Source organism: Tachysurus vachellii, chromosome 7 (assembly GCF_030014155.1).
Source record: "Tachysurus vachellii isolate PV-2020 chromosome 7, HZAU_Pvac_v1, whole genome shotgun sequence".
Classification (NCBI taxonomy): domain Eukaryota; kingdom Metazoa; phylum Chordata; class Actinopteri; order Siluriformes; family Bagridae; genus Tachysurus; species Tachysurus vachellii.
The window spans coordinates 22,195,140-22,209,295 of record NC_083466.1 but is presented as its reverse complement, the minus strand read 5'-3'; the positions used below and the strand labels follow the sequence as shown (position 1 = coordinate 22,209,295).

General features: G+C 40.2%; 1 protein-coding gene across 5 annotated transcripts in view; it reads left to right on the top strand.

Annotated features, from left to right (window-relative positions):
* The window catches only part of clcn3 (chloride channel 3), a 37,769-nt gene that overhangs the window by 3,395 nt on the left and 20,218 nt on the right, over positions 1-14,156 (top strand). For 2 of the 5 annotated variants that reach the window (XM_060874979.1, XM_060874982.1), the window contains exon 2: positions 6,427-6,602. In XM_060874979.1, coding sequence (XP_060730962.1) covers positions 6,443-6,602 — 160 coding nt within the window. In that variant the 5' untranslated portion in view covers positions 6,427-6,442. Of the gene's footprint in view, positions 1-6,426; positions 6,603-8,607; positions 8,764-13,695; positions 14,060-14,156 lie in introns of those variants that run through there. The other 3 variants (XM_060874981.1, XM_060874980.1, XM_060874985.1) reach the window with 3 other exon arrangements.

The following is a 14,156-nucleotide window of genomic DNA, read 5'->3' as shown; positions in this document are numbered from 1 at the left end:
CATGTATTCAGTCAGTTTTTATTGTGCAGCCTTGAGTGTGTTCTCGTGCAGCGTTGAGTGTGTTCTCATGCAGCGTTGAGTGTGTTCTTCTTATCGTATCACACGTGACGTCTCGCAGTATCTCTGCTAAATCTGTGCTTACACTGGTGTTTGTTCTGCTTGATGATTAGACGTGCCGGTGATGTGGATTTCGGTATTTCAGGTGCTTTTGAATGTGCTGATTCATCTCTGACTCAGGTTCTACCTCCATGACATCAGGGCAAAGAAGTGGGCCGAGTTTCCAGCTGATGTTTTGCAACACTATCTGTCTCACCAGCAGAAACTGCATGAATAAATAGCGCATGAAAAGGTTGACTCTGTTCTCACATTTCAGTCAAAATCCAGCCGTGTGTTTCCCAAACTCGTTCCTTTGTGTCAACTAACAACACACCTACATGAAAGCGGGTGAAACGCGATAGCTTTCTTGCAGCACAGAGAAGAAAGTAGCTCGATCGGGCGGTGTGTTATGGTGCCTTGTTTTATCAGCCGCCTTTCTAATCTAATCCATTTACACACGCTCGCCTCCTCGCTCGCTCCTGGGTTACCATGGTGAAGTGTTCATCGCTCACTGTGTGTTCAGCTGAGCTCAAATGTATTTATTTATTTATTTTCTAGAATTAATATTAGATGCAGGGCTTGATAGCATGTTAATGTTTAGATTTTTTTCTTTTTTTGGAACATTTCAATAAATATATTGCTCTCAAAGGGCTCGATAAAAATAAATACTTTATAAAAAAACAACAGTCTTAAGTCCCTGAGTGTCTACTTTCAGTGTAAGCTTTATATTTATAAAGCACTATGGAGTGAGACATGACACAAACATTCAGTGCTGAACATGAACACGGGTGTAAATAGACAAAAATAAAGTTCAATGAGTTAACAGCTGTAAAGTTGTGTTATGTGTGTAATTCAGCTGCAGGGTTCGTTTGCTCTGAAACGACACACAGAACAGTGCTGGGCTCTTTCTTGTGGTTGGATTTGCAATTCAAAGTCATTATTCTAGTGGACGACATTTACAACGCTGTTTATTGCGGAAAGGAGCAGTAGATGGGATTTTATGTTTCTTGATTTATTTTTAATACCAAAACTTGATTTGTGTTCACTACTATTGGTGAGCAACATATAAAATGTTCGAAGGTGTATGTAGGGTTGCATATGAAAAAAAACTGTTATGAATAAAAATATAGTAGCATGAATAGGCAAAATTTGTAATCATTTTTATTTTAGTTTTAAACTGAATTTATTAAACTGAGTCTATCAGGACATAAGGTGGGGGACAACACTGGACAGTTTGCCAACCCATCACGGGTCACAATCTTACGCTACAGACAACATAGAGAGGTCAGTCAGTCAGCCTACAGTGCATGTGTTTGGACTGAGGGAGGAAACCAGAGAACTCAGAGGAAACCCCTGAAGCACGGGGAGAGCATGGAAACTCCACACACAGGGTGGTGACGGGGATTGAACCTCCAAACACCCACTAAGCCCATGTGCCTAGTACATAAAATGTAGGAATAATATATATATATATATATTATATATATGTATGTATAATGTTAATAATTGAATTAAAAACATAATAATAATTTTTTATATATTAAAAATAATGGCAAAAAGTAAAAAATTGCTAATATTCTTCAAAATTCATACGGTTTGTAAATGTGTTAAAATAAATAAATATGTAATAAAGAGATCACAATTTGCACAATACAAAAAGCATTGAGTTAAAAAAATAAAAAGCATCTGAATTACTGTTACCTCCTCGAAGCTAAGTGTTACAATCACAATGTGAACTTTGGGATTTACATTTTTGAGTGTTTCCTTTTGGGGGGAAAACCGTAATCCGCTGTAGATCTGTGTTTTTATTCTGTATAATGTGTTCAACGGGACTGTGCAGGTTTAGCTGTGTTGAACACTTCAGCATTCAGAAGGGCTTCATATGCAGGGAAAGTCATTCTCCTCTCCTGGGTAAATCAGGTGGACGGGTATTAAAGGGTTTCCTTTCCGTTCCTGTGGCTGTTAAATTGTCCTCCTCTGTGAAAGTGGTACAGGTCAGTCGTCATTCCTGTTACACCTTATCTTGTGTACCAGAGAGCTAGAATTGAATGAAATAAATTTACATTTAATTCTTTAATCATTTGAACTGTAGTGAGGGGAGTGAACTCAAGCTGAATCGCTGTATTATTCATTAATGACATTAATGTTTATAGCAACCCTGACCAGGACACACTTACTGAAGGCGAATGAATCAGCGAATGAATCAATGAATCATTCAATGAATCAGCGAATGAATCAATGAATGAACCAGTGAATGAACCAGCGAAGAACAAACGAATCAATCGATTTTATTGACATTTTTTGAACTGCTATTAAAATTTTAGTCATCTTTTTTCACATAATCGTCCACACAGTTATATCGTTTCATCGCAAGTCATCATACCAAATCCTCACACACAATGAGTGTTTGGCTTGTAGTGTTCGTGAGACATCCATTGTAGAAAAATGTTGGCTTTTATTTATTTCTTTTTTTGATTCTGATCACAAGATCTGCAGGAAAGCTCATGGCACATGGTAGAATTATTCCCGTTATTCTAATTGAACTCGTTCCAGCTAAGGCTTGTGACTGTAAGGCTTCACATGATGAGTCATGGTCCATCTCTGAGAGAGAGAGAGAGAGAGAGAGAGAGAGAGAGAAAGGGAGAAAGGGGAAATCGTCTCTCCTAAGTGTCGGGCTTCTGATTGTTCTTGGAGAGCATTAAGATGAGAGATTACAGCTGCAGGGAGACTTGATGAATACTGACTCACTTTTCTACCACTCACCGAATTTACTTGTAAGAGTTTGAAATATGATCTGCTATTAGATTTGAGCTTTTTTCTGAGCTGATGGCACATTTTTAGTAATTACTCTGTACTCTTTCTTTTAACTTTTCAAGGAATGTTGTTCATTGTTTGTTTTTTTAAGCTCTTGACAGTAGCTTTTGATCACAATCATGGTGTTCGTGTGAAAGGAGACGTAGGATGTCTCACACGGATATTTTACTCTGAAATGACTGTTTACCTGAATAACGTAGCAGAAAGTGGTGATTGTTGTGCCACACACTACATGCAGTCCCAACTATCAGTTAACTAACTGATTTACCTTGCTGTCTAGACAATTGAACAATTTTAATTGAACATACTGTAAATTTCCTGATACACGCTCACCAAGAAGAACTTTTGTCACTTACATACTTGGGTTTTTTTTTTACTAAAAGAAATGTTAAAGTTTAAAAACAAATTGTGTGACCAAAATAAATTAGCAAAATAACAGGTTTAAAAATAAGAAAAATAGGATTCCATGTACAACATGTGTTGGCAGTTCAGAAAAACATCCTGTAGTGTTACAGCAGTTTGAGTGAGAGAGAGAGAGAGAGAGAGTGAGAGAGAGAGAGAGAGAGAGAGAGAGAGAGAGAGAGAGGTGTGTGTGTGTGTGTGTGTAAGAGAGTGAGAGAGAGTGTGAGTGTGTGTGTGTGTGTGTGTGTGTGTAAGAGAGTGAGAGAGAGTGTGAGTGTGTGTGTGTGTGTGTGTAAGAGTGAGAGAGAGTGTGAGTGTGTGTGTGTGTGTGTAAGAGAGTGAGAGAGAGAGTGTGAGTGTGTGTGTGTGTGTGTGTAAGAGAGTGAGAGAGAGTGTGAGTGTGTGTGTGTAAGAGAGTGAGAGAGAGTGTGAGTGAGTGTGTGTAAGAGAGTGAGAGAGAGTGTGAGTGTGTGTGTGTGTGTGTGTGTGTGTGTGTAAGAGAGTGAGAGAGTGTGTGTGTGTGTGTGTGTGTAAGAGTGAGAGAGAGTGTGAGTGTGTGTGTGTAAGAGAGTGAGAGAGAGAGAGAGAGTGTGAGTGTGTGTGTGTGTGTGTGTAAGAGAGTGAGAGAGAGTGTGAGTGTGTGTGTGTGTAAGAGAGTGAGAGAGAGAGTGTGAGTGTGTGTGTGTGTGTAAGAGAGTGAGAGAGAGTGTGAGTGTGTGTGTGTGTAAGAGAGTGAGAGAGAGTGAGTGTGTGTGTGTAAGAGAGTGAGAGAGAGTGTGAGTGAGTGTGTGTAAGAGAGTGAGAGAGAGTGTGAGTGAGTGTGTGTAAGAGAGTGAGAGAGAGTGTGAGTGAGTGTGTGTAAGAGAGTGAGAGAGAGTGTGAGTGAGTGTGTGTAAGAGAGTGAGAGAGAGTGTGAGTGTGTGTGTGTAAGAGAGTGAGAGAGAGTGTGAGTGAGTGTGTGTAAGAGAGTGAGAGAGAGTGTGAGTGAGTGTGTGTAAGAGAGTGAGAGAGAGTGTGAGTGAGTGTGTGTAAGAGAGTGAGAGAGAGTGTGAGTGAGTGTGTGTAAGAGAGTGAGAGAGAGTGTGAGTGAGTGTGTGTAAGAGAGTGAGAGAGAGTGTGAGTGAGTGTGTGTAAGAGAGTGAGAGAGAGTGTGAGTGAGTGTGTGTAAGAGAGTGAGAGAGAGTGTGAGTGTGTGTGTGTAAGAGAGTGAGAGAGAGTGTGAGTGTGTGTGTGTGTAAAAGAGTGAGAGAGAGTGTGAGTGAGTGTGTGTAAGAGAGTGAGAGAGAGTGTGAGTGTGTGTGTGTGTAAAAGAGTGAGAGAGAGTGTGAGTGAGTGTGTTTAAGAGAGTGAGAGAGAGTGTGAGTGAGTGTGTGTAAGAGAGTGAGAGAGAGTGTGAGTGAGTGTGTGTAAGAGAGTGAGAGAGAGTGTGAGTGAGTGTGTGTAAGAGAGTGAGAGAGAGTGTGAGTGAGTGTGTGTAAGAGAGTGAGAGATGAGTAAGTGCAGCTCCAGTAAGGGATGATGCTGAGGCACTGGTTTGCAGTCAATGCTGGTGAGTTTGAACTTTTTTCCAACTCTGATAATTCAGGACAATAAAGATTCAAAGGTTCAGTTCAAAACAGTGTAGATCAGAAAAAAAGTTGGAATGTGACTAGAATTTATCTGGTAAACTTAAGACAGACATTGATGAAGCTCTACATGTCTGTTAATAGTGTATTACTACAGTATTATCTAGATTCATCGCTGTGTGTAGCGTCTGTGTCGCAGTCACAGTGCAGGATGATTTTTATTTATTTATTTATTTTTACCCTTTGCCCACTCATTAAGGATCTACATCTGGATTTCTTTAAAGATGCTTTGTGACGAGCAAAAGATATGTTTTTCACACCTCAGGTCTTAATTTCAGCAGAATACTTTCATTGTATTTTGGTCATATTTTGTAAGTAAATTATAGTAGTATATAAAGAAAGGTAGGCGGAGTTTCATTTGGTCATGTCAAAATGTCACGCACACTGAGTGTTTGTGGCTCATATGTGTCCTAATACAAACCTGAGGCCTCTGTTCCTGTCTGTGCCATGCTAGGATATATATAGCCCCTGTGCTTGTCAATCTCAGTGACGGGGGCGTGGCCTTTGTCCATCTAAATAAAGGGTGAGTGGTGTCTGTGCGGGCACGGTGGCTTAGTGGTTAGCATGTTCGCCTCACACCTCCAGGGTTGGGGGTTCGATTCCCGCCTCCGCCTTGTGTGTGTGGAGTTTGCATGTTCTCCCCGTGCCTCGGGGGTTTCCTCCGGGTACTCCGGTTTCCTCCCCCGGTCCAAAGACATGCATGGTAGGTTGATTGGCATCTCTGGAAAATTGTCCGTAGTGTGTGATTGTGTGAGTGAATGAGTCTGTGTGTGTGTGTGTGCCCTGCGATGGGTTGGCACTCCGTCCAGGGTGTATCCTGCCTTGATGCCCGATGACGCCTGAGATAGGCACAGGCTCCCCGTGACCCGAGGTAGTTCGGATAAGTGGTAGAAAATGAGTGAGTAAGTGAGTGGCGTCTGTGCTTGTTAATTTCAGTAAAGGGGGTGTGGTGTCTTTGTGCATGTCAATCTCCGTGCCTGTCAATCTCCGTGCCTGTCAATCTCAGTAAGAGGGGCGTGGCCTTTGTATGTCAATCTCAGTGCCTGTCAGTCTCAGTAAAGAAGGCAAGGCCTCTGTTCCTGGCAATCTACTTAAAAGAGGTGTGGTAAGAAAAACTTTAAATCAGTGAATAGATAATTGTGGTTTAGATTAGGGACTACTATTTTGTCCCCAATCAGTATGTGTATATTTAACAATATTAATAAAATACAGGATCAAGGGACTTACAAAGACAATGACAGCAATTCACCCTCACAGGTGTGGACAAAAACTAAATAATGTACTTAAGTGCCTTTATGTTTTCATTTGAAGGATCTTAATTAGCCAGCTTTGATTCAGTAAGAGCTGGTTTTACTTTACAAAGCCTTTCTGTTAGAATTACACGCCATGAAATTTTAAACAAGTCTTAACTGTCTGTCGGTGTGTGTGTGTGTGTGTGTGTGTGTGTGTGGGTGGGTGTGTGGGTGGGTGTGTGTGTTGTGGTTCTCAGGGTGCCACACATCTAAATGGAGTCGGAGCAGCTGTTTAACAGAGGCTACTGCAGGAACAGCTACAACAGCATCACCAGCGCCAGCAGTGACGAGGAGCTGCTCGATGGCGCCGGCGTCATCATGGACTTCCACACCACCGAGGACGACAATCTGCTGGACGGAGACGCTTCACCGGGTGAGAGCCTGCCACACGTTCCTCTGTTCAGCCAGTCAGTCTAATTCATCCCCATTTATCCATCTATTCATACATCATTCATACTGTATATACATGTTATCCCTTCCTCCATCCGTCCATCTATTTATCCATCCACCCATATGTTCATTTATCCATTCATTCTCAAATCCATCCATCCAACCATTTATTCATCCATCCATTTATCTGTCATTATAGTATAGTGTAATGTTATTTATGTCTGTACTTTTGAGAGTCACAAACAGCTGGAACCAGATTCCTTGTGTGTGTCAACACAGTTGGCCAATAAACCTGATTCTGATTCATCTGTCCACTCATTAACCCATTGTCCATCCATTCATCCACTCGATATATAGTCAGTTTAATCCCCTGGGATTCCATGTTTCACACTTTCTGCAATTTATCTTCTTCTAGGCTCTTATACTTTAGGTTTTGTGAACTGTCTAATATTTACTGTAAAGAAAACATTTGCATAATAGAGGTTCGTTTATAGGTTTTTGTTTGGTTTATATTTCCTTTCATTCTTCTGGTCTAAAGCAGGTCAAAGGACAAATGTGTCATCAAATGCCAATATCTTTTGTTTACACGTACCAGGAAATTTGACTTTTATGACATTTACACATCAGCAGGGTGGAGAATACTTCACTGATATTTCTTGTTCTAATACTTTAATACTTTTAAGGTTCCTTCCGGCAGAAAGCATGTGTGCTTAACGTAGAAGTAGCTGTGTATGAGTTGGTTTGGTGTTTATGTATCTAATTGATTGTTTTAGCTCAAAGTTCTTTAGGCACAATTGAGTTTGCTGAGGCGCGTCAGACTACAAGACTCCTCTGTCTACTGTTTTTTGTTTTTTTTTTACAACACAGAGCTCTGTGTATGTGTCCACAGGAATATATTAGGACACATTCACTCACAAAGAGACACTACATTGTGTCCTTGCTTCCCTAAAACAGCACATCTGATTATCTTGAGTAGAAAGTTGAAATTTTTTTTATCTAAAAAAAAAAAAAAAATCATATTAGTGTTGGATTACAGGATTAGTTCAAATTGTTCCATTACTTCCTGTCTCAAGTTACTCATTTACTGGGAAAACACGTATATTTCCACAGACAGTGAACTATAGCAGCTTCAGTGTCTCAAAAAAACAAATCAACATCAGTAATAAATTTATATATGTCTCATACAATGGCAGGTATCAAGACCTGGGATATAAACTGGTATTTATGCAGAGGACATCCCACTGAACAACAGGGTCATGGGAACACAAGGCTCACTGATGCCAACTGGACACAGAAATTGGATTGGATGTTTTTTAAGAGATAGTATTTGCCTTTATTGGAATAGCTATCACATGTTAGCTTGGCAATCAAGACTAATAAGATTGAGGTAGCTTAGTGGTTAAGGTGTTAAGAAGGTTGTGAGTTTGAATCCCAGGTCCACCAAGTTGCCACTGCTGGACCCCGTAACAAAGCAAGGCCCTTAACCCTTAGTTGTATGAAAGATGAGATAAAATGTAAGTCGCTCTGGATAAGGACGTCTGCCAAATGCTGTAAATTTCCAGCATTCTGTACAAAAATTGTGGTGTCCTAAAAAAATGATTCGACTTAGTCACATGGGCATGATGTGCGAGCTCTGTGTTATAAATAAGTCAAGTATTTTTGTCTGCTTTGACTGAATTGAGGGCTCAATATATTATAGTCACAGGATTGTCAGTGAGCTCTTTATAATTCTACACACAAAATATTTTCCAACAATGCAGTTCTGCCTGAGGAATTCTATAAAGCTTGGTTTTGCCTGCTCCTCATCAAGTTGATAATTCATCAGCAGGCCGACGATCACATAGCAGAGCCTTTGTTCACAGGATTGCCAGCATGGCCCGGGCTTTGTGCTTGCGCAACCGATGGGTGTCGGCTTACACCGTCACTCACCAATCTCTGCCCTATCCGCTTGCTTTATTCTGACTGGCTGCCCTTGAACTGGAAGCTTACTTGTGTGACAAGGCACTCAAGTCTCACTCCAGATGCCAAAGTTTGTCCAAGGACACACAGAGAAACAACATGGGATGATATCTGATCGCTTACGTGTCGAGGAAAGCAAGTCGCCTGTGACACAATGGACCAGACTGCATGCCACTCCAGGAGAAGTATGTAACACTAACGACAGGTTAAGAAGCTTCTTTAGCTGCTCTATGTGTGTGTGTGTGTGTGTGTGTGAGAATTGTCCGTGACTATATTGTCCTGGGTGGTCACTCGGTCAAAGGTGTTGAATTTCCTATATGTTTTTAAGTGAAAGTGTGTGAGCAGATGTGTTGGAGTGTGTGAGTGCCACTTGGTCTCGAGGTGAACTAGTTGTGCTGGATTGAGATGTGGCCAAACTGACAGGTAACATCGTCACTTCCAGAGTACGGTTACCTGGCAACACAAAGCCTTTCCTTGGATATGTGTAGTCAGCTTGGACCTCACACACACTTACGCATTAACATTCTGTCCACCCACACTTATTTTCTGTAAATATAAAGTGTACATGAGTGGCATTGAAGCACGACACTGGTGCGATCCTGTGGATCATCCAGACCCCAGACACCATTCCACTTAAAATTTTGGCTTATTGTTTTTTTTTTTTTTTTTTTTTACAAATCATCTGACGAGCTTTCTGAAAGACGGATTGTCTGTTAAATATGTATTAAGTCTGATATTTTTCTAAACTCTGCACACGCTACAAGCATTTTCATTCCTCTGTTGTTAATCCCGAGAGTTATGGGAGGCTGGATATCTGGTTCATCTGGTTTGTAGGAATGTAATGTAAAGGCGAGGATGTCTATAAGTCACCTAAATACGTTTTTGCTCCTTTAACATAAAATAGATCGACTAGAATATAAAGTATGCTCTGCTGTCTTGCAGGATTGATAGGATTTCCCTTTCGTGTAAATATTTCAATACGAGTTTGCCTTTAAAAGCGAATACTTATTCAAATGAACGAGGTTTGCATGAAATGAGCAGTCTTTTGCCTAAAGGAACAAGTTTTTCAGAGTGTTGTTGAGCTGTTGAGTAGAAATGAATAGGGATTTATTAGGATAAATGTATGATTATGTCTCATATTATGGAAACAGACTTAGCTGAAAGGAAGAGACTTAGCTGAAAGGAAGGAAACAGACTTAGCTGAAAATGAGGAAATTAGGAATTTAAATACCAAGTTAACTTTTTTTTTTAAGGCACCGGTATTAATGATACTGAACTAATACCACCATACTAATACCAATAATACTGAAACCTCTGTTCAGGGGTTTTGTTAAACCCTGCATCCACATGAAGTCAGTGAGAAAATCTGTAAAAGATAAGCCATGTCTTGGAATATATTTCGCAGACACTGCCATTTTTGTTTACTCTCATGCAGGCAGGAGTAGGCGGGTGATATGAATCTCGTGGAATTAAAGTGAGATAATACAATAATACAAATATCTAACATATATACGTTTCATACAGAGGTGTAGAAGAGACAGTTCCTATGTAGTTATTGGAAAACACATACAGGGCAGCTGATGCCCTACATATCATATAACATTATTTTGTGTACTAATTCTGCTATAATGATATAAAAGTTCAATGGAGTCGTCAATGCCTTTCCATTTTTAAACCGCCTTTTGGATCTCATGGTGATTTTTTATTGGGTATTTTTCCTCAGCATCCAACCTCATTATCAGATGATGTGGAATGATTTTCATGGAGCATGGAGTTACATTTACATTTACAGCATTTATCAGACACCCTCATCCAGAGTGACTTACAATTTATTTCATTTTATACAACTGAACAATTGAGGGTTAAGGGCCTTGCTCAGGGGCCCAGCAGTGGCAGCTTGGTGGACCTGGGGTTCAAACTCATGACCTTCCGGTATTTAGTCCAACACCTTTACCAGTAGGCTACCACATCCCTTCAATCTCGTTAAATTACCGTGTTTTAACGCGGTAACTTTTCCATAGTAATAACCCCTAAACAGCAACTTATGGCAGACTCTCAGATTTAAAACGTACTTTTATATAAACCTATCAGAGTCAGAGGTGAAGTCGTATCTTTACGTTTTCATGGGAAAATCTTCAGGACAGGGATCAGGGCAGAAAGAGGCGAGGGAACGACTCAGAACCTTCATCCTGATTTTTTTTTTTTTTTTAAATTCCTGCAGATTTCCAGTCACAGCCCTCTTCCAATCACATCATCAGAATATAGCACTTTGGATAAGGTTGTGAGTTCAAATCCTAACATCAGAATCATCAGAATCAGAATCAGGTTTATTGGCCAAGTGTGTTGACACACCCAAGGAATTTGGTGCCAGCTGTGTGTGACTCTCAAAAGTACAGACATGAATAACACTATACATTTAACTTGGAGCCACTGCTGGGCCCTTGAGCAAGGCCCTTATACCTCAACTGCCCTGTTGTGTACATAAAAATCAGATAAATTTAAGTTGATCTGGATAAAAGCATCTGCCAAATGCCGTAAATGTACATTTTGAAAAAAGCTCCAGTGAATTAGAGCTGCAGTAACGGAAGTGACCGCGGTTCATGTATGTTTCACGACATTGAACGTAAACTGGTTAAAAAGTATGAAATGTCTTCCTGTAATATATAACAATTTGTTTGTGTTAGTAAACCGCTGTGGTATTAAAGGAATATAATACTTGGTGAAATGCTGAGTGATTTACTAAGAACATTCATACAAGTGGTTTATTACTTAAAATGAGTACAGTAAAGTACTGACTTATTAAAGACAATATCTGTCATAGCTGTTAACTGAATACCCATTCATTAACTCTGCTTAATGCAAATCTGATCAGGAAGTGCTTTAAAAGTGCTCTCTGTCTCTCTCTTTCTCTTTCTCCCTCTTTCTCTTTTTCTTTCTCTCTCGCTCTCTTTATCTCTCTCTTTCCCTCCCTCTCTCTCTCTGTCTCTTTCTCCCTCTCTCTCTGTCTCTCTCTCTTTCTTTCTCTCTCTCTCTCTCCCCCTCTCTCTCCCTTTCTCTCTTTCCCTCTGTCTCTCTTTCTCTCTCCCTCTCTTTCTTTCTCTCTCCCTCTCTCGCTTTCTCCCACCTCCCTCTTTCTCTTTCTCTCTCTCCCCCTCTTTCTGTCTCTCTCTCTTTCTCTTTCTCTCTCGTCCCTTTGACAGAACAGGTGGTGCAACACAGATGGATTTCAGGCTGTAGAGTTGTTTATTAATCCCCTTTACACACACCTTTTCATGTACCATGTACACTGGTTAGCCTCCATCTGTTGTTCGACGTTGCACAGTGTTTTCAGTTGTATTACAAACTTAAAGGAACCATTTTGATCTGTTTCCTATTGATAAGAGACAGAAAGCTATAGCTTGTAAAACAGTTATGTGCAGCACATAAATCACTGACTGTCTTATAAATAATCTTTGTAATCTACTAAAGGATATAAAATATTTATTCATCCCACTTGTCACAGATTTGTGACTACAGCTAGCACCAACATGAATAGAAGACAACTAAAGACTAACAAACCAGAAGGGCAAATTACAGCATTTACATTTCTGGCATTTAGCAGACACCCTTATCCAGAGTGACTTACAATTTTTTTTTTTTATTTCAATTTATACAACTGAGCATTAAGGGCCTTGCTCAGGGGCCCAGCAGTGGCAGCTTGGTGGACCTGGGAGTCGAACTCATGACCTTCTGATCAGTAGTCCAACACCTTAACCACATCCCCACATTTAACCCTTGAACATTTTTTTTACTCCTTGAGCTTCCTTTTCCTCATTCCTGCCCATGTTCATGAAGCTCACATGAGCACAAACAAGCATTTTGGACCTGAAGTCATTTTTTAAAAACAGGATTTGGACAAAACATTAAACCTCGAGGTGAATACGCTTCAACAGCTGAAGACCACAATGGGATCCACTCCTTTCACCCAAGAACAAGAATAATCTCAGGTTAATCTCAGGCTATCATTGGCACAGACTCATCAAAACAGTTTCAGTTTCAGAAAATACTCAAACCAGCCCATCTGGTACCAACAAACATCCCATGAAGTCACTGAAAATGTTCCTTATTCTGTTTGATTTAAATGAAGCTCTTAAACTGTGTCTGCATGAATTTATGCATGAACAAATGAATGGGTGTGTGGTAGCCTAGTGTTTAAGGTGTTGGATTACTGATCAGTAGGTTGTGAGTTTGAATCCCAGGTCGACCAAGCTGATACTGTTGGGCCCCTGAGCAAGGCCCTTAACCCTCAATTGCTCAGTTGTATATAAATGAGAGTGTAAATCTGATCGTGTAAATGAGTGTGTAAATTAGTTAATGAGAATGTAAATAAGGTAATGTAAATGAGATAATGTACATGAGATCATAAATGAGAGTAAATGAGATAATGTACATGAGAATGTAAATGAGAATGAGAATGTAAATGAGTGTAAATGAACATGTAAATGAGATAATAAGGTAATGTAAATGAGATAATGAGGTAATGTAAATGAGATCATGTAAATGAGATAATGAGGTAATGTAAATGAGATAATGAGGTAATGTAAATGAGAATGTAAATGAGATAATGAGGTAATGTAAATGAGAATGTAAATGAGAATGAGGTAATGTAAATGAGAATGTAAATGAGATAATGAGGTAATGTAAATGAGAATGTAAATGAGATAATGAGGTAATGTAAATGAGAATGTAAATGAGAATGAGGTAATGTAAATGAGAATGTAAATGAGATAATGAGGTAATGTAAATGAGAATGTAAATGAGATAATGAGGTAATGTAAATGAGAATGTAAATGAGAATGAGGTAATGTAAATGAGATAATGAGGTAATGTAAATGAGATAATGAGGTAATGTAAATGAGAATGTAAGTCGCTTTGTATAAAGGCGTCTGCTAAATGCTGTAAATGTAAATAAATGAACGACCAGGTACAAAGTTGTTTCTATAATAATGCTGATGGTGTGTTTACGTGTGTAAACCGACACCCTTTAAAATCAGCAGAACCTCCATAGCAACCGGTTTCTCTCTGGCTGTGTTCCAAATCACATGACCGTGTTTAAGGCGTGTGTGGCGGTTATTGACCGTGTTTAAGGCGTGTGTGGCGGTTATGCGAAGGTCCACGTACGTCTGGAAAGTTGTAGACGCAAAGTATCTGACGTTAGCATAGTGCAGGTCGAGATACGGTTGTCTTCGTGCATTATAACTACGCTCCGGTTCCGCGGTTTGGGACACAGCCTTTCTTCTCTCACCGATGACATCATCGCGTTAATCTCCTAACCGTCAGCTGATGAGGAGACGCGCTCGTGGAGGAAGGGGGAGGAATCGACTGGGACACGAGTAGGTTTATTACACAGAGGCAGTGTAATGGAGGACGGATCCGCAGACCCGTATTTACCCTACGATGGCGGAGGGGACACGATTCCCCTGCAGGAGATCCGTGTGAGAGGTACAGACCGAGTCCAGGAGCTCTTACACATTAGCCTTTAGCTCATTAGCGTGTTAGCTGCACTGTCGGTATGCGTTTGTGTTGTTCTGTTAATAAT